This window comes from Hyperolius riggenbachi, chromosome 5 (assembly GCF_040937935.1).
Source record: "Hyperolius riggenbachi isolate aHypRig1 chromosome 5, aHypRig1.pri, whole genome shotgun sequence".
Classification (NCBI taxonomy): Eukaryota; Metazoa; Chordata; class Amphibia; order Anura; family Hyperoliidae; genus Hyperolius; species Hyperolius riggenbachi.
This window is the reverse complement of record NC_090650.1, coordinates 138,311,297-138,332,546: the sequence shown is the minus strand read 5'-3', so window position 1 is coordinate 138,332,546 and position 21,250 is coordinate 138,311,297. Positions and strand designations below refer to the sequence as shown.

At 41.9% G+C, this 21,250-nt stretch overlaps 1 protein-coding gene across 4 annotated transcripts in view; it reads right to left on the bottom strand.

Annotated features, from left to right (window-relative positions):
* ULK4 (unc-51 like kinase 4) overlaps positions 1-21,250 on the bottom strand; it is an 892,004-nt gene that overhangs the window by 830,037 nt on the left and 40,717 nt on the right. For 3 of the 4 annotated variants that reach the window (XM_068236316.1, XM_068236318.1, XM_068236315.1), the window contains exons 5-9: positions 8,388-8,550; positions 3,755-3,856; positions 1,737-1,814; positions 652-727; positions 450-539 (exon numbers count right to left, since the gene is read on the bottom strand). In XM_068236316.1, coding sequence (XP_068092417.1) covers positions 450-539; positions 652-727; positions 1,737-1,814; positions 3,755-3,856; positions 8,388-8,550 — 509 coding nt within the window. The remainder of the gene's footprint in view (positions 1-449; positions 540-651; positions 728-1,736; positions 1,815-3,754; positions 3,857-8,387; positions 8,551-21,250) is intronic. The other variant, XM_068236317.1, reaches the window with a different exon arrangement.

Here is a 21,250-nt window from a genome sequence, read left to right as displayed (position 1 = left end):
GTAGTGTATGTATCATAGCCTAGGGCCAATTTTAGGGGCAACCAATTAACTTATCTATATGTTTTTGGGATGTGGGTGGAAACTAGGGTGCCCAGAGGAAACTCACACAAACACAGGAAACTCCATGCAGATAGTGCCATGGCTGGGATGTGGGGTAGGTAATGCATGCGATGTAAAGCATACAGTACATGCATCACATTATTGCAGCAGATTCTGTCATACCGCACTGCTAACGCATCTTTTTTAATGTACCAATATAATAAAATTGCATCGCGTTAGCAATGCGATTATATTGTGGGATACAACGTGTTACTGTGAACATAGCCTAAACATAGCTACACAGTGCTGTCCCTATCCCCGCACAGTGCTGTCGCTACCCTCCTACACAAGTCTGAGTTGACATTTTTTGCTACTTTAAAAGGCTCCAGGCAACAATGCTTATAACATACCTAAGAATACTCATTCGTTGGATCATATTGTCGCCTCCAGAAAAAGCATCTTTCCAGAAAGAGTGACGCAGCAGTTCATTCCACGTAACCCTACAAAATAATTACATCTTAATACAAATTCATAGAATCTACATTGCAAACCAGGCCTCAGAAATGCTATTGTTTGACAGCGTTTCCAGTTATATTATACAGTTACCCATACCGCTTTAGTGGGTCCTTCTGTAGTAAACTGTTTAGTAAGGACTGAAACTCAGAGGATGGCTTGGCAGATGATAGCCCTAGATAGAAAGTTAAGAACATTACAAAAGCCTTTCACATACATATTCTTATTTAGTAAACTCAAAGAGAAATTTCAAGCACACCTAAAACAACACAATTCAATTCAGTTTTGTATACAGGAATTAAAGTACATTTCCATGTATTTGTAAATATACCATCAGATAGCCTCATAATCAGTGTCCAAATTTTACCCTAAAATAGTCAAATGAAGCTGCTACCCTAAGGGCCTGTTCAGACTATCTGCGTATGAAGAATGCGTTTAAAATCAAAGAAACGCAAGTTGAAAAACGCATGCGTTTTTCTTGCGTTCTAATGCGTATTCTATTGCGTTTTGCACACACACGTGACCCAGGGGGAAAAAAAGAATTATGGGAACCGCAGAGGAAAACGGACGCTAAAAACGCAATAGTACGCGTTTTTGATACGCGTCCATAGACTTTCATTGCTTCCGTTTCTATGCGTGACGCACAGAACTGCGTGCAGCAATGCGGATGAGAAACGTATGCGTCTCATACGCATACACGTGAACTAGCCCATTCAAAAGCATTAGGAGGCGTTCCTATGCGTTTTTGGTACCCGTACGTGTTCCCTGAAAACGTCTAGGAACACGCATAGTCTGAACAGGCCCTAAGGCCTGGCAGCACTGGATTGAAGGTTGAGTTTCTAGAGTACAAAGGTTGCACAAAGTCTGTAAACACTATATCTACTACAGAGGACACTCTGACATACCGGTAAGTGGCAAACTTCTGCCCGCACAGAGATGGGTGTGAACCGGTACCTAATCAGAAGTTGGTAATATAGAATAGCAGATGGGATGTTTTCCTTTGCCCTATTCCTAAGCCAGTAGAAAAGACAACCCTATTTTCGTTGTTTTTCTCTATTTTATTGTAGAGCTCAATAAGCACAGGAGGTGGAGCTAAAGAATATGGTGTTGCATTGCATTTCAGCAGCAATAGCCTGCTAAAGCAAATAAAGTGTACACATACATTTCTTCTTAAAGTTACATACCTTGAGGTTGGGGAAAGTCTTCATATACAATCTTCTCTGTTAATTCTGAGAAACTTTCAGAGAAAAATGGGGGCTGGCCTGTCCAAACACAGGAACAAATAAAGAAATGAGATACAATCTTTTTTTAGATGTTATGACTAGAATTATACAGTTTGCCTAAATAAAAATATGTATGCATAAAAATGTATACTTTTTTCCTTTCATAAGTTTTGAGAAATTAGATCAAATTCCTTATTTTTTTCATAAAAGATTGGGAGTGGTAAATTTTTCTGATCACTTTTTATGAATATTGAATGGTATTAGGAGAGCTTGTCAATTTCTTGATTTATAGACAAGTAATTTTTGTTCTGAGTTTTCAATATTTATTTTTATTTTTGATAATTGGAGAAAAATTGAGCATGCGTGTGGTACATTGGTCAGATTTTTTAAATGTTACAATCAGAAAGATTGATTGTAATTCTTGAATTGAAAAGAAATTTAAAAAATGGTATGGTGTGTGTCCACCTGTCAGAAGATTTCCCATCTATGCTGGCAAACAGAATTGGAAAACAAACTGTTGCACTGCTTCAAACAAAAGTTAATACTTACAAAACTTAAAAAAAAAAAAAAAGTTTGACTTGTTCCCACAGAATCCATGCCGTTTGTATTGGCGGGTCGAATGTAAGTTGGGCGTTCGCAAGTCAGGGACTACCTTTGTAAATATGGAAGGTCAAGCCCTTTGCCAGTGGATAATTGTACATCAAATCCTGATGTATCACAGCTCATATATAGTGCTATAATAAGACATTAGGGACATATTCCGTTGAGCATGCTTTGATTCAATTTTTGCAAGGGCACTGACAAGATAATGGAAATCGCAGGGCACCTCTTCCACTTATGCAATCTCATGTTTCTCCAAGCGCAGTTCACGCTCAGTTTTTTTCTACAGTTGTGTTTCGGTCCCACTTGCAAGCTTGCATTCCTATGCAAAGCCGCAAGAGCAGCTGAACAGCTCCTATAAGTATCTAGGGGGTATGAAGTGGGACAATTATCTTAGAACGTAAAATCTTGTTAGGTTGTAATTTTCAAACCCAGGCAGATTGCTCATGTACAAATAAGGCACAAGCTTTACTTTCCGCGGTTCTTGCTGGGATTCTGCTCCATGCTTCTCATCATCGTCCTCCAGCTTTTTTGTTAGGTATATCAGGTGTGCAGGCAGGTGGAGACATAGCCACGGCACTGGTGCTAAACCCAGGTTTAGTTTAACACTGACTATACGCCAGTTAGTGCTGTTTGCAGCTGATCGCAGACTGAAGCCATGTAGAATGGTGTGCAATGGCGAAGGGGATTAATTATGTCTGAGTCAGTTACAAATACTATTATGTTATCTGGGGGGGGTTGATTCTTTTTATTGGGGAAGGGTTGATCCTATGTTTTTTCTGAACTGCTTTTACATTTTTCACTTGATTATTTTAAATGACACTTGACCTGAGGGGGTATGGAGGCTGCCATATTTTTTTCCTTTTAAACAATACCAGTTGCCTAGCATCCTGCTGATCTTTCATGCATCAGTAGTGCCCCACAACTGAAACCAGCATGTGCCTAATCGTGTCAGATTTTTGTCAGAAACAGCTGATCTGCATGCTTGTTTAGGGTCTATGGCTTCAAGTATTGGAGGCAGAGGATCAACAGGAATGCCAGGCAATTTGCATTGTTTACAAAGAAATAAATATGGCTGCCTCCATATCCCTCTAAATTCAGGTGTACTGTAAGCTGCACTAAATACAGCTTGTTTTTACATTTTTTATTTATTTATTTATTGTGTGCAGGTCTTAGTTTCAGGCTGTAGAGCCATGGATATTTTTCAATTTACAAAAAAGGAAACAAGAAAATAATTGAATAAAAAAATGCATTTGCATCTTCTACAAATACAAAAAAAAAAGATGATTGCCGACATAACTTTCATTGTTTTGTGTCTTCTGCATAGAATAATTCATGTTTCACAGTAAAATATGTAAAAAGTGTTTAGTGCAGCTTACCAGCAAACATTTCATACAACACACATCCCAATGACCAAAGGTCACTAGAAACTGAGAAATCTGCTCCTTTGATTACTTCTGGGGCAGCATAAACTGGTGAACCTTAAAAACAAAAGGAAATCAGAACAGGTAAATTAATCATAAATTATCTGAGCACTACTATTTACTGGATTATGAATACCAGTAGTTTACATAGCATTATCATCTTCCATGCTGCTATACACAGTAGGAAACAAAACGTGTATGTAGCATGTGTAATGAGGTTGTAGACAAAAAAATGTCAAGGTGGCTAATAGAAGTCTAGCAATACATACAGCAACTACAACAAATAAAAAAGGAGGGGGGGGGGGGGGCCTTACTCTGCCAGCTTACAAGCTAAAGAAATAATAAGGAAATGAGAGGTAAAGCAATGATTAAGCTATGTAACTGGAGGCAGCAAGCTCCTCAGTCATAATCTGCAAGCTTAGATTGGGTGATTGTTTAAAAAGGTAAGTTATAAAGGTTTAAGGGATTTGAAAGTCACTAATATGTCTAGGAAGGGAATTCCTGAGAAGGGTAAAAACTCAACAGAGTTGAGTAGTAGTATTGAAACCTATTGAAACCTAAATACACTTTCCATCTCTTGAGACCATGTGTGGTTTTATTGAAACTTTTGGGAAGTAAAAACACAAAAATCAACCGCTTCAGGACGAGAGCAATTTTCACATATCAGCACTGCTCTCATTCATTTGTCAATAATTGTATTACTACTAATCAAACCTAAATTATCTATATATTGTTGTTATTTTCTATGCATGTTAACCACTTCAGGACCACAGGCTTTACCCCCTAAAGACCAGGCCATTTTTTGTCAAATAGGCCACTGCAGATTTAAGGCCAAGTTGCAGGGCTGCACAACACAGGACACAAGTGATTCCCCCCCCCCCCCATTCTCCCCACCAACAGAGATTTCTGTTGGTGGGGTCTGATCGCTCCACCAAAGTTTGTGTTTTTTTTGTAATTTTTTTGTAATTTATTTTTAAATACTTTTTTTTTAACACTAAACCCTCCTTCCCCCCGCCAGCCAATCAGCGTGATCAGCTGTCATAGGCTAAAGCTGATCACCTCTGAGCCCACAGAGGGGACAGCAGTGTCACACGGCTGTAGCCAGTACAGCGCTGCCTTAGATCCCATCGATGTACAGGTAATTAGACAGTGGTTTCGCTGTCTAACAGTCTCCGAGCAGCGATCGCCGCTGTGAGAATGAAGGCGGAGAGGAGCCTACCAAGCAGAAGATGCGCGCAATCTCCGGCAAAAGCAAGCCCCAAGACTTTACACCGACTGGAGTTACGCGGTCCTTAGGTAGTTAAAGGGCAATTAAGGTAAAAAATTAAAAAAAACCCCACTATTTATGCCTTTAAATCCAATATAGCTTTGCAATAAACAGTGCTAAGTATAAGTTACACCCACAAATTTTATTTGCTCATCCATTCTTGTTATTACGACATTTAAATTATATTCCTAGCACAATGTATGGGGACAATATTGTATTTTGAATAAAGGTGTTTTTTGCTTTCTCATTGTACACTATCGATGATTATGAGACCTTATTTGCAAAAATAATAGTAATATACCCACATGGCATACATATTTGAAAAGCCAAGTTCCTAAGTTAACAATACATGCTTTTTCTCTTATATTCTGTCACTTTGTTTTCACTTTACAAGTCTTTCATTTTGGTACAAAATATGCGAAAATTTAATTTCTTTTAATTCAGTTTGTGACTAAAAAGAATACACAAGACATGGGCCTCACCCTTAAAACTCTCTAAACTAAACTAAATAAATAAATAAACAAACAAACTCCGTACAACTTATCAGGGTTAAAATTTTCCACATACTGTATGTCTCTTGTAGTTTTGCTAAGACTTTCCCAAGTTTGATCATGGTTTTGAAAATTACTTTTTTTATGTTGGATTGAGTTTGTTCCTTCCCATTTTTTATGTGACGTGCGCCCATCGTAGGTCGCTGACTGTATGATTGCATCTTTTCAACATCTGCCGGATTTTTCTTATAGAGCCTGATGTTACTACGGCTCTATCAGAAAAAAGGCAGATGTTGAAAAGAGGGAACTAAACAAAAATAAATGTTATTCCCCCATAGGTCGCCATTTTTTCGAATGCAATCATACAGTCAGCGACCTAGGATGGTGTGTACTGGAAGGAGTATTAGCAAGTGAAGGAATGGATAACGAAACCTCTTAATTGAGAAGAGAAATCTGCTGGATAGACAGGCTGAGCACTCTTACGTCAGACAGTTTAAATGAGGACTTTAATTTAAGATGTTTTCTATGATTGATGAATGGCTATTTAAAATGTTACTCTCTCTTTAAGGTTGTGCCCACCCCTTTGTGGGTGTGTTTATGTAACAAAGTTTTATAATGATGTCTGTGATTGTGTTAGCTTTTGACAAAGGCCTGTGTGCAGAAACGTTGTGCTTTTTGTGGCTATGTTACCACTAATAAATTAAGCTAATATTGCAAAATCCAGGTGGAGACACAGCTTTTTCTACTCTTTGTTTCTGACTTTACACCCCTGTGAGATCCGGGTGTATGCTGGTTGACTCCCTGGTGCTACGACTGACAGTGGTTGGAGCTGTGGCAATCCTTTTTCATGACAAGAAGAGGGTAGTCAACAGTGTCAAATGCACAGGACAAATGAAGTAGGAGTAGCAGTGATTACATTTAGTTAGGTAATCACTGGTGCTATTGGTTAGGGCTGTTTGTGTAGGGTGGTAGGAGTGATGACAGACTAAAGATGATGAAACAAGGAGTTCGAAGAGCAGTAATGCTGCATGGACATGTTGTACTTTGGATGTGAAGGAGAGATGTGAAACACTTTGGCATGATCTGAGAGAGGATGGAAAAATGCTAATAGAAAAGGATAGTTAAAAGAAAAGTAAGTGAAAAGATAGGGACCAGGATTGGAAATTACAGTGTGCAATCTTTGTTCAGGCAAGAGAGTGAAACATGTAAGAGAGCAGTCTAGAAAGGGTACAGACAAAAGTAAAGAAATGTATGGTGAACACTATTTTTGTCACTTTGCCTTTTTTTCAGGGAGTTATGTTACAAAGTTCATCAGTAAAGAAGCATGTGGTGGAAAAAGAAGGTAGGGGCTGAAAAAATGAGTTAAAGATGATAAACAGTTGCTTTTGTGGAACCTTAAAGTGAACCTACGGACTAAAAATCTACTCAGCAGAACTGAAAAGGCTTGGTGTCTCTTTAACAGTTTCACAGCATCAGAACTTTGTTTTTCTTACCAAAGCATCATTTTTAGCTGCATTTTTAGCTAAGCTCCACCCATCAAAGAAAACTGCCCGGGCTTTTTTTCCCTGATTCTGTGCAAAGCATGATGGTATTTCCTATGTTGTTATTCACGTTGCTTAGCAACTGGGAGGGGTGATCAGCACACAGGACAGTTGGAACTGTGTCTCATGCTCCCTGTCACCTCCTTTCAACCAAAAAGATGGCTGCCCTCATGAAATCAAACATTTGCCTGTTCTTTTAAAAACAGGGTGGGTAAGAGATTATATTACCTATCTATTTTAATTAACATAACTAATGTAACTTAATGACAGTATGTTTGTTTAGGCTGAAGTTCCTCTTTAAAGATATCATAGAAGTGAAACTCAACAGTTTTTTAATGCAGTACTTGCTTAGGCAGCCAACTTTGCCAATGCAATCTTTTCTTTGGTCTGTCCATAACCTCCTAAGAAACTAACATAAACTTGCATAGACATTGGGGTTGAATCACTAACCTAATAAGCGCTAGTAACCTCCTGTTACTCACGCCATTACACTAGGGTGCTTTAATTTTAAGTCCTTGCATGCTATACGCACTAGTGGCAGCGTAGTGCGTGTAATTAAGCTTGGTCAGAGGAGTGCGCGCTATGCTGCTGTAGTGCAGCCTAGCGAGCACTAGTAACTTTACGCCTGCTATTTGCCAATAACGGGCATTCCACTCGTCCCGCCCTGAGTCCCTTCAGATCCAGTCACTTTCTAAGATGGGATCCCCGCACTTTGATTGGCCCAATAGGCAGCCTGTCAAGTGACTAGCAGCCTATTGGTCCAATCAAAGTGTAGGGATTACGTCCTTTAAAGCCACTGGACACGAAGTGGCTCAGGGCGGGACGAGCAGCGTGCTCATATTGGCATTTAGCGGGAGTAAGTTACCAGCCATGCTATGCTGCCGCATCATTATATGCGATGACTGAAGGAAAGCAGGTCTGGGCATATGAGTTTCACAGCACAAGCTTACATTTAAACAGGATGTTTATACGGAACCAGGAGGCCCCTAGCCAACAAGCATGATCAACTGACTTATTGTAGTATGCATGGCTACCTCTGTACTAATTGATTCTAAACTCATACAGATATCAATTACTACCTCATGTAGTAATGCTGAAGACATGCTGTCTGGCAACAACCAAGCAGCCTAATCTGTTCTGATACAGCAAGTGAGGGATACACAACACTTTAAAAATAATTTAGCAGTGTATGGCAGCAGATGGTTAAACATCTATTCTACACGGACACCAGATTTTCACCCATACACAGCTTTAGTTTTAACACACTAATATAAAATTAAGAGGACTACCTTTTATATGATTTCTCATGCGACGTCGTGGTGTAGAATCCCCTGCATCTCCAGAATTCTCCTCTGATCCTACCATGGAAAAGAATTCTTCCAAGTTTTCTCCATCAGCTTTTGAAAAGCTAAAGTTGGTTATCTTTAACGTTCCAGGTCCATCTAGAAGGATCTTAAAGAAACATGTATAACAGGATTATAATCTGGTGCAGCATTGTCAATGCCCCAGTATACTCTCAACACTTACAACTCATCTCCGCTTTATGCTGGGCATACACGGTTCGATTTTGCCGCTCGATTCTCCCGCCCGATCTATTCCCCGCTCGATTCCGCAGACTCTCTTATCTTCCGCTCATTTTTCTTATCTTTTTCCATTGTCCTCAATGGGGAATTGAGCGCAGAAACGATCGGGCGGGAGATCGGACATGTCGGAAATTATCTATCGAGCCATCTAAATGGCTCAGAATCAAGCCGTGTATTCCCAGCATTAGTTTCTTTTAACATGGATCAGACAAGGGCTGTGTTCATACATAGGTGGATAACTGATGGTTGCTGTGACTGGTGTAATGTTTTCTATGCACCTGTAATGATCTGCTCTGCTGTCTGCACAGGCAGACAGCTCTTTGACCATTTTTTAGGTCTGAGTGCTGCAGGTCCCTGGAAAAGAGACCTGTCTTCACTCTGCAAGTTGCAGAGCTGCTGTTCTGGAGAGGAATTTGCATCCACTTGTCATGCAAATTGCTTAGCTGCTTCCTTTGATGGCTTGCAGTATAAATACCATTTCCTCCCAGAATTCCCTGCTGGTCATGATGGTTTGTTCCTGCTAACTTACCTGGAGTCTCAGCCCTTTGCTTACTGTTTGCTAATATTGCTATCTTAGAGTAGTTCCTGGGGGAGTGCCCTAGCATTCCTGTTAGCATAGTCAGGTTGTTTGTTACCTGTATTGCTTTGTACTGTCTATCTGTTGCGATTGTCTTGTCGCCAGCGGCGGTCGACAGGAAATCATTCTGTCTGTTGGGATCGCATTCGCCCTAGCGGTAGAGGCGGTGGTTCCTTCTGTATTCTGCCTTAGGAGTGTACTCAGAGCAGCGGTTGCTACTGGCTGCTCCATCTGTCTGTCTGTAACGAACGCTTGCTGTAGTCTCGGTGAGGTAATGTAACGATCCGCTCAGCTGCCTGCGCAGGCAGGCAGCCTTTTGACCATTATTCAGGTCTGCATGCTGCAGGACTCTGGAAAAAAGACCTTCTGTCAGTTTTGCAGCTTGTGCTTGCTGAGGAATTTGCATACGTTGTCATGCAAATTGCCTGGCCACATTCATTGGAGGCGTGTACTATAAGTACTTTGTGTGTCCCACAATGCTTCGCTGCTCATAGAGGTTTGTTCCTGCTGGACTCACCTGGAGTGTCAGCCACTGCTATCTTAGTATAGTTAATTCTTGGGGAGTGCTCCTTGCATTCCTAGTTAGTGCAGTCAGTTTGTGTATAATTTGTACTGCCTATTCTGTCTTGTCTTGTCTGTCGCGATTGCGCTGTCACCAGCGGCGGTTGATAGCGAATCGCTCTGTCTTGTTTGGATCGCACTAGCCTCTAGCGGTAGCGGCTGTGGATCCTTCTGATCTGAGTTCCTGGAGTGTAAGCTGGAGCAGCGGTTGCTACCGGCTACCTCATCTGATCTGTCTTGTTTAGATCGCACTAGCCGCTAGCGTTAGCGGCTGTGGATCTTTCTGATCTGTGTTCCTGCTTGGATCGCACTTGCTCTGGCGGAAGAGCGGTGGATCCTTTCTGCCTAGTTCCTGTTTCTCGTCTGTCTGTCTTGTCTGATACGGGCGCTTGCTGTAGGCTCGGTGAGGTAACCGTTAAGCAAGCGTTCACGTTCTTTGTTTCGTGTTTGTCTGTTGATGGTTAGTTAGGCGTGCTTGTCTCTATTGTGCTTATCACGTGGAGACCGCGCATAACCCCGTGCACTGTTGCGAATGAGTGCGGTGTTCGCGGTTAGCTAGCGTTTGTTATTTTCCGTATCTCCTCTTTGTATGATTTGCTGTGCCTTTGCTATCCTCGTATTCTGTTCTGATCTGCCTTGTGTCACTTCTGGCAATCGCCGTTCTTGCGGTTGCGTTCCTGTTTCCCATCTGCTGTTGTGTGTGCGCGGTCGCGGGGTGGCGACTAGATTGGCGCACACACATACAACCTGTCCCTTTGCTAGTTCTCATTCGCAATCGCTTCTCTTGCGATTGCATTCTGCGCTTCGTACAATTCCTGTCTGGCATTTGTGGAGGTACAGAGGATTGGTTCCTCTGCACTCCCCAGCGCCATCTGCCGACAGGAATTTCCCTCTACTGGTGCTTGCACCAAAAGCTGGGTTCTAGTATCTTGACACGCTTGTGGAGGACCTCCGCAGTGTCAGCGCACATCTTTGTGCGCTGAACACGGAGATATCCCACAAACGTTACAGGTAACCGTTTAGCAAGCGTTCGCGTTCTCTTTTGTTTTCGTGTTTCTGTGGTAGTCAGGGTTGGTACGCTTTGTCGCTATTGTGCTTCTCGTGTGGCGACCGTGCCACGCACACGCTTTGTTGCTATTGCGCTTAACGTGTGGTGACCGCGTGTAATTAGTCCTGTCTGCACCTGTGTGTTGGATTACAGTTTGTTATCAGTTCTGTCTTTATTCTGTTCCTTTGCTCTGTCTTACTCAGTCTTGTGTTGCTTATAGCAATCGCCATTCGTGCGATTGCGTTCCCACTTGGTCTTCGCTGTTGTGTGTTCACCGTCGCCGCGTGGCGACTAGATTGGTGAACACGCATACATTCTGTCCCTGTGTTCACTCTCTCTCTCTAAGGGCTATCTTGCCCTGTATAATTTCAGCTCGTACAATTCCCATCTGGCATCTGTGGTAGTGCAGAGGGTTATTCCTCTGCTTTCCACAGCTCCATCTGCTGGTGGGAATTTCCCTCTACAGGTGCATTGCACCCAAAGCTGGGTTCTGTTATTTTATACCAGTGGTCCTCAAACTAAGACCCGCGGGCCGAATGTGGCCCCCTGAGGCTTTTTTACCGGCCCTCCACACACAAATTGTATTACTTATAGATGCGGGCAGCTACATCTTCAAATATTGGTGGTCCGCATATAGAATAGTAGTGTTGGCACCACCCATCCACATTGAAGCCAGAAAGCAGTAATTCGCTGGTTTCCAATCAAATTCCACATCAGGTAACACTGCTGTCCACTGCAGGTTGTCACCTAGGTATGCTTCATTGTCTGGCCCGCAAAGACTTCTACATCATTTTATGTATACTCTGGCCCCCCAGCACCCTGAAGTATGTTGACCCGGCCCTCGACCCAAAACGCTTGGGGACCCGTTTTATACGCTTGTGGAGGATTTCCGCAGTGTCAGCGCGCATCTTGTGCGCTGAACACGGAAATAATTCCCCAATCGTTACAGCACCCATTTTACTGACTGCATCCCTAACAAAGCCCTCCTGGAGAGGGAAGCATGTTAGTCTGTTCCTTTTAGCACCTGCACTTAAAGCAGACCTGAACTCAGAACTTACTCTCTGCTCTAAAAGATTAGCTACAGCATAATAACGTTTCAAGAAAAACATTCATTTGTTACAACTTACAGAACTCCTGCAATAAATCTGCAAAGAATGTCTACTTTCCTGGTTTCATGGAAGCAGACAAGGGGTTAAACTCCCGTGTTTACATATTAGCTGTGTCTGCCAAGACTGCCCTCTCTGTGTTGACAGAGAGGAGAGCTCAAATTACACCTGTGATTACTTACAGATGTGGTGAATTAGACAGGCTCTTCTATAAAAACACATGTGGTGAATTCCTCTGTTTTCCTTGTGTTCTGTGCAAAAGTTTAGGTCCACTTTAACATATACAGACAGGGTAGGTGTTTGCTGGCAGATGAGTAGGTAGATCTAGAACAGGCATGGGCAAACTTGGCCCTCCAGCTGTTATGGAACTACAAGTCCCACAAGGCATTTGCCTTTATGAGTCATGGCTGTGGCTGTCAGACTCCTGCAATGCATTGTGGGACTTGTAGTTCCGTAACAGCTGGAGGGCCAAGTTTTCCCATGCCTGATCTAGCGGCATTCTAGCAGTCTCCTTAGTGGCGTCTTTTCAACTACTATTTGAGACCCATTCACAGACTCCTCTCTGAACAGTATAAACGACATGCTTTTTCCCAGAGAAAACCCTGAACACCATGTGGTTTTTTTAGTCTAATTTGCCTCTTTTGCTAATTTAATTAACTAATAAAGGTTTACATCTTTTGTCCATAGGGCTTCTAGTACCCTTGTTGGAATCATATTGAGTATTTTGATTTCCCTGACAAATAATCGGAATATTGTATACTCTATACATTATGACATGAACACTATCTGTACAAGCAAAGTTTGGAATTTAGGTGTAGGTCTGGTTTAAAACCCTGGCTCAAATGTGTGATTTCTGAAGAATGTTTTGTGAAAATTAGAAATGAGACGAATACCAAATTTCCTCGAATCCGAAACCAAAAAGATTCTTGATTTTTCTGGAATATGTACGTTTCCCCTTATCAATCGAGCCGCTGATGGCTCGATTGATAATTTCCAACAGGTCCAATGACCCGCCGGATCGATTCCCCGCTAGCGGGGGCGAGCGGGAGTCGATCTGGACGGCGGCGGGGACGAGTGGGGATGCGGCGGGAGTCGATCCGGCGGCTAATCGAGCCGTGACCCGTGTATCCCCAGCTTAAGAGCAGTAGTTAGACTTAATATATATTATTCTAAGTCTAACTACTATTCTTACATGGAAGAAGTTTTAAATCAGGATGATACCATTTATTGGCTAACTACAAATGAATAAGAATAAACAAGCTTTCGGCCTTGCAGCCTTCGTCAGGTTTATATCCTGTTAGTTTGCAAGCTGGTGGTACAGACAGCTTATATACATGCAACATCAAAAGGAAAAACAGATATTTTTTTCAAGCATAAATACATCATGAAGATGCCTTAATACAAACAGACCATCTAAATGGGGTAAGATAAGGATCCTTGTTTACTTTATTGCTCACAGACCTGGTATTAGGATTGACCCAAAGGTATCGTAAATTCTTAGTTCACAAGTTCAGCTAGGGTGGCTGAGACAGTTCATATATCATCAATCTCATACCAATATAGAAAGTTGTTGTCCTTATTCAGACCCTTCTGCACAGCTTTGAAACAATTTATAAATTTTGTTTCTGCTATTAATCGGTCATTTGACGTTTTGAAGCCGCCCTTCAGGGCAGTGACACGAAGATCATCCATGCTGTGTCCGTTGGACCGAAAGTGTGTAGCAACTGGGAGTCCAGATTTGGTATCATTAATAGTGTGCCTGTGTCCATTCATACGTTTGCGCAGAGTTTGTCCAGTTTCTCCCACGTACATAACATTGGGGCATTTAGCACACATGATCAGATATACCAGATTGGTGGACCCACAAGAAAATTTACCTTGTATTCTGTACTCCTGTTGTGAACCTGGTATCGTTACCCTGTCAGTGGAGTAAATGTGTCTGCAGGTCCCACATATTTTTTGTCGGCAGGGTGATGTTCCGTTTTGTTGAGGCCTATTCAAAGAGCTCCTGACAATCATCTGTTTTAGATTGTGTGGTTGCCGATATGACAAGAGTGGAGGTTTAGGGAATATCGTTCTCAGTCTGTGATCCTTGTGTAAAATGGGATGAAGTTCCTTAGCAATCCTCCTTAAGATTTCCAGGTGTGGGTTGTAGGTGACAACCAAAGGGACACGTTCCTCTTTCTGGTTTTGCTTATATTTCAGGAGTTCAGTCCTGGGGATGTTGCTGGCTTTCCTGATTTGGGCCTCAGCCATGGGAGGACTGTAACCTTGTTTAATGAAAGTGTTCTTAAGGTGATCCAGGTGCTTGTCTCTGTCCATCCTGTCAGAACAAATCCGGTTGTACCTTATAGCTTGGCTGTAAATTATAGAGTTCTTAATGTGCTTGGGATGAAAACTGTCATATCTTAGGTATGTGGGACGGTCTGTAGGTTTGCGATACACAGAGGTTTGTATGTTGTTACCCCTGATGTATATGGTGGTGTCCAGAAAGTTAATCTCTGTGTGAGAGTAGGTAAGTTTCAATTTGATTGTAGGATGGAAGGCATTGAAGTTCCTGTGGAACTGGAGAAGATCATCCTCACTTGCGGACCAGATAATTAAAATATCATCAATGAAGCGGAAGTAGGCCAAGGGTTTTATGCCACATGCATTGAGGTATTCCTCTTCGATTTTGGCCATGAATAGATTTGCATACTGTGGAGCGAATCGCGAACCCATTGCCACGCCCATCTGCTGTAAATAGAGGTCCTGTCCAAAAGTGAAATAATTATGAGTGAGAATGAATTTGATCAGTCCAGTAATAGGCTTTACAGGTATGCCCTGACCCTGAAGATATTTACGGCAGGCCGCAATACCATCATCATGGGGAATGTTCGTGTACAGGGACTCCACGTCCATCGTGGCCAGTATGGTTCCCTCAGGTACTGGGCCGATGGCTGACAGTTTGTTCAGGAGGTGGGTGGTATCCTGTAAGTAGCTGGGTCTTTTACAGACAAGAGGTTTCAAAATGTTTTCCAGCCACCCTGAGATGTTCTCTGTAAGAGTTCCGCTCCCTGAGATTATGGGCCTGCCAGGGTTTCCCTCTTTGTGGATCTTGGGAAGCATGTAAAAGCAGGCTGTTCTAGGCTCTTCAGGGATAAGGGTCCTTACATGTAGTCTGATGTTTGCAGGCAATCTGTTAACCATCCTATTAAGTGCCATCCTGTAGCCTTTTGTGGGGTCCCCCTGTAATTTGGCATAGTGAGCGGTGTTGGATAATTGTCTTTGTGCCTCCTGGATGTAGTCACTGGTGTTCATTATGACTATGGCACCACCTTTATCCGCTGGTTTAATAATAATGTCCTTATTCTCCTTAAGGGATCTGATGGCCTGTCGCTCCTGTGGTGTTACGTTTTGGGCCAGTGTCTTTCTTTTACTCAGGATCCTGTCAGAGATTCTGCGTCTGAATTTGTTTATGTATTTATCCAGGGCCGGGTTTTTTCCTTCTTTGGGGGTCCATCTTTTTTTCTTTTTAGATCTGGTGCGTTTTGGTCCATTATCCATTGTATCACAGGCTTCCTTATCATGGTAGTGTTCCTTGAGTCGCAGCTTTCTGAAAAATTCCTCCATATCTCCACAGAGTGCAACCCTGTCTATGGGTCTCGCAGGGCAGAATGACAGGCCTTTGGAGAGTACTGACATTTCAGCTTCAGTAGCCTGATAAGAGGAAAGATTCATTACACCTGTGGGTTGCTCTTTTTCTGCTGCTTGTGCATCCAGGCGTCCACTCTTAATTCTAAGTTTTTGAAGTTTTTTCTTTTTGTTGTTAATTAGGAATCTCTGTAGTTTCACATAGAAGGTCTGTAGTTGATCCCATGTATATCCAGTGTGGTCATCATTCAGAGACAGTTTCAGGCTCTGTATCTCATCCTTTGTAATCCTCTTACGGTTATAGCAGACTCTTAAAAGGTTATTCCGTATTCTCTCCGAGCTCCTCCTGCAGATTTCTTCTGCAAACCTGCTATTGTATGTATGCAGGGTGGGATTCTGTATCCTTAGTCCTTGAGGTATAAGTTTTTCCTTTTTGCATGTAGTCAAGAAAAAGATGTCGCTGTCCAGTTGTGCAAGTTTCTTCAGGTCTTTCTTTAGTTCCAGGAAAGTGCGGTACATTGCGGTATCTTCAAGCATAATAGTAGCAGTAGGGTATTGTACCGTGTTAGCCATCAGTAAAAGCAAGAAGTTTTAAATCAGGATGATACCATTTATTGGCTAACTACAAATGAATAAGAATAAACAAGCTTTCGGCCTTGCAGCCTTCGTCAGGTTTATATCCTGTTAGTTTGCAAGCTGGTGGTACAGACAGCTTATATACATGCAACATCAAAAGGAAAAACAGATATTTTTTTCAAGCATAAATACATCATTAAGATGCCTTAATACAAACAGACCATCTAAATGGGGTAAGATAAGGATCCTTGTTTACTTTATTGCTCACAGACCTGGTATTAGGATTGACCCAGAGGTATCGTAAATTCTTAGTTCACAAGTTCAGCTAGGGTGGCTGAGACAGTTCATATATCATCAATCTCATACCAATATAGAAAGTTGTTGTCCTTATTCAGACCCTTCTGCACAGCTTTGAAACAATTTATAAATTTTGTTTCTGCTATTAATCGGTCATTTGACGTTTTGAAGCCGCCCTTCAGGGCAGTGACACGAAGATCATCCATGCTGTGTCCGTTGGACCGAAAGTGTGTAGCAACTGGGAGTCCAGATTTGGTATCATTAATAGTGTGCCTGTGTCCATTCATACGTTTGCGCAGAGTTTGTCCAGTTTCTCCCACGTACATAACATTGGGGCATTTAGCACACATGATCAGATATACCAGATTGGTGGACCCACAAGAAAATTTACCTTGTATTCTGTACTCCTGTTGTGAACCTGGTATCGTTACCCTGTCAGTGGAGTAAATGTGTCTGCAGGTCCCACATATTTTTTGTCGGCAGGGTGATGTTCCGTTTTGTTGAGGCCTATTCAAAGAGCTCCTGACAATCATCTGTTTTAGATTGTGTGGTTGCCGATATGACAAGAGTGGAGGTTTAGGGAATATCGTTCTCAGTCTGTGATCCTTGTGTAAAATGGGATGAAGTTCCTTAGCAATCCTCCTTAAGATTTCCAGGTGTGGGTTGTAGGTGACAACCAAAGGGACACGTTCCTCTTTCTGGTTTTGCTTATATTTCAGGAGTTCAGTCCTGGGGATGTTGCTGGCTTTCCTGATTTGGGCCTCAGCCATGGGAGGACTGTAACCTTGTTTAATGAAAGTGTTCTTAAGGTGATCCAGGTGCTTGTCTCTGTCCATCCTGTCAGAACAAATCCGGTTGTACCTTATAGCTTGGCTGTAAATTATAGAGTTCTTAATGTGCTTGGGATGAAAACTGTCATATCTTAGGTATGTGGGACGGTCTGTAGGTTTGCGATACACAGAGGTTTGTATGTTGTTACCCCTGATGTATATGGTGGTGTCCAGAAAGTTAATCTCTGTGTGAGAGTAGGTAAGTTTCAATTTGATTGTAGGATGGAAGGCATTGAAGTTCCTGTGGAACTGGAGAAGATCATCCTCACTTGCGGACCAGATGATTAAAATATCATCAATGAAGCGGAAGTAGGCCAAGGGTTTTATGCCACATGCATTGAGGTATTCCTCTTCGATTTTGGCCATGAATAGATTTGCATACTGTGGAGCGAATCGCGAACCCATTGCCACGCCCATCTGCTGTAAATAGAGGTCCTGTCCAAAAGTGAAATAATTATGAGTGAGAATGAATTTGATCCATTCTTACATGGATCACTCAATTCTTATTACAGGATTCCTTACATTGAAGAATCTTTTTGGATTCCGATTCAAGAAAAATGTGGGATTCGCCCAATCTCTAGTGAAAATAATTTCCAATATGCATAAACCATTTTACATTATTCATGTTTTTATAATCTGGCTAGCTGGGACCACAAAGCTGTCTCCCTATGCTAGTATCAAATGCTGCTAGCCTGATAGACCAGCAACTCTGTAAGCCATCCAAATTCCTTGCACTAGTTAATCATCACCCCCATGAGATTTTCAGCACAAGAATTTTGACAGCCTCTGCTAATTTGTAAACAGAGGATGTTAACAATATGTCTGCTTCCATGAAAGCAGGAAGTAGACACACTGCATATTTATTGCATGAGTTCTGTGGGTAGTAACAAAGAAATGTTTTTCTTTGAATGTTATGCTGTTGCTTATCTTTAGGAGCAGAAAGGAAGATCTGAGTTCAGATTCCCTTTAAGGGAAGGATATTTCTGTGACAATTTGACAATATATTGCATATGCTCATTATGTACACTATTATAAAATCTCAGAAATTGAATTCATTTTGAAACGTGAATGTGCAATATACTGAGATCTGATGAGCCGGATTTACTACACTTCACCAGGGCAGGAAATCATGGGAGAACATATATCACCCTGCAAACATGGCCAGAGTTTTTTACAATTATCTTCAGGCAGCAGGACTCATCTGGTCAAATCAGGTCACAGCGACGGCTGCTGGAAACAGGGAATTAGAGATTGCGTGATTGCAGCAGCTGAGTACAAATACTCGCAATGGTAACTTTATAAAATAAATCCTCTAAACATGAAGTTATCCTCTGATCCCAGCCCAAGAGAACCGCGGTAAATTCTAGCAGTTTGGATTCTATCTTTTGTATGCAGAACACAGGTACGGTAATTATAGGGCCAGAATCAAGGGGGGCAAAAAAATACATACATTTCACACTACTTGTACAGTGCACTAAGTATTAAAAATGTGAAAGAAAAGATAGTAAATTCAGAATAAGAGAAAAGCTAAAAAACAAATAAGTGAACCAACAAACGGATGCCCATTTTAAATGAAGAAAGCATGATTTGTGACCCTATTTGCTTGTAAACCGCTGCAATTCCTCAGAGATTATTTAGAATCTGGTTTCCAAGCAGAAAGCAGTACAGGATAACCCCATCTTCCAGCTGATGCCCTTAGTAAAATAAATGCAAAAAGCCAACTTTACAACCAAACAAAACAGACATTTCTAATGCTTTTTTCTCCAAAATAAAGGTAACGTCTTTGCCGCTGCTTCTCTGAATGTTGTCATTGAATACAGTTAGGCAGGATTTAACCACTTCAGGATCACAGGTTTTCTTCCCATACAACCAAAACAACGTTTACATTTCAGCGCTCCTCCCATTCATTCACTGATAACTTTATTGCTACTCATCACATGTGAATGATCTATAGCTTGTTTTTTTCGCCACAAATTAGGCTTTTCAAGGGTGATATTTTATTTTAGTAATAATGTTATTCTCTATGCATTTTAAAGAGAAAAAAGAGAAAAAAATGAAAAATACACTATTTCTATATTTCCAACCACTGTAGTTTTAAAATAGACAAAGATACCATAGATAAAACCAACACATTTTATCCGCCCACTTGTCCCGGTTATCACAACATTTAAATAATGTTCCTAGTACAATGTATGGCGACAATATATTATTTGGAAATAAAGGTGCATTTTTTCAGTTTTCTGTTTTCTGTTTTTTCATTGTACTCTATCAGTAATTAAAAGCCCTTATCTGTAAAAGTAACCGTAATATACCATCATGGCATACATATTTAAAAAGCTGAGTGACTAAGGTAGCTATTTATGTATTGTATTTTCAATTATGTCACTTGTGCAGGGCCGGCCCGCTCATGAGGCGGGGTGAAACTTTTGCCTCAGGCGGCACTTCCTAGGGGGGCAGCAACTGCCCATCCGTGGGTGCAGGGTGCCGGCCCCCGAGCTGGAGGGGTAGCGGGCAGAAAGGGGGTATTGGGCCTAGCGGCGGTCGGACCCCCCCCCCCCTCCCTCACCTGGGTCCCCCGATCTGCGCTCCACCTCCAGCTTTAAATGGTTACATAGCAGCCGATAGTAAGAGGGATGGGCGGGGATCACTCACCTCTTCCGGTTCCAGCGTGCGCTCCACTGATGTCACTTCCTGCAATGCCGGCCACTGTATTGTAAGTGGACAGCGTTGCTGAAAGTGACGTCAGTGGAGCGCACGCTGGAACTGGAAGAGGTGAGTGATCCCCACCCGTCCCTCTTACTATCAGCTGCTATGTAACCATTTAAAGCTGGAGATGGAGCGCAGATCGGGGGACCCAGGCGAGGGAGGGAGGGGGGGGTCAGATCCCCCTCCCCACCGTTAGGCCCAATACCCCCCTCTGCCCACTGCCCCTCCAGCTCGGAGGCCGCCCCCCCCGCACCCGCGGCTGGGGGGAAGGGTGGCAATTTTTTCTAAGTTTGCCTCAGGCGGCAAAAAGTCTAGGGCCAGCCCTGCACTTGTGGGGTTTTTTTTACAAGCGTTTTATTTTGGTGCCGAGTATATGAAAATAACAATTTTATTGCTTTTCATTCAGTTTCTTGCTAAAGAAAATTCACATGACATAGGTTTCAGTTGTCAAATATCCCAAATTATATTCTCTCACTTGTCACGGTTAAAATGATACCCTATATACATCATCAGATAGCTTCTTGGGCACACCGCACATTGATAACCACAAGTAGCACCATTGGATTTTTGAAGGCCATTTTTTGCAACAAAAGTAATACAGTCATTCTTTCTTGGCAAAGCCCCTGGTGTCTCAGAACATTCAGTACAGGTCATAAACCAAACCATTCTGAAAACTAGAGACCTAGGCCTACTCAGAGAAACATATTTTGTAACATTTGGATTCATGCCTTTTTGCTGAAATTGTACCAGAAGTTTGAAAATAGCATTTTTTTTACAGTTTTCTTCAGTTTGGCAAGAAAAAAAAAATCACATGACATAGACTTCAACAATACTACATCCCAAATTATATTCTCTCGCTTGTCACGGTTAAAATGATACCCTATATTCATCATCAGGTAGCTTCTTGGGCATACCGCACCCTGATAACCACTAGTAGCACCAACAGCTTTTTCAAGGCATTCTTTTTTTAAGTCCAGTACACACTTTCAATTAAGATTGGCCAATCACTGACCAATTGTACCACCTTACCATGTAGTATGAGAGTCAACAAATATTGAAAAGTATGAGCAGATTGTGTAGGTAAACGCTCATACTGTAGTATGAGGGTTTACCTACACAATCTGCTCATATTATTCAAGATTCAATAGTAAAATTGATCAGTGATTGGCCAATCATACTTGAAAGTGTGTACAAGGCTTTAGCAAAGTATACTGAGGGCTTCACAATGTCTCTAA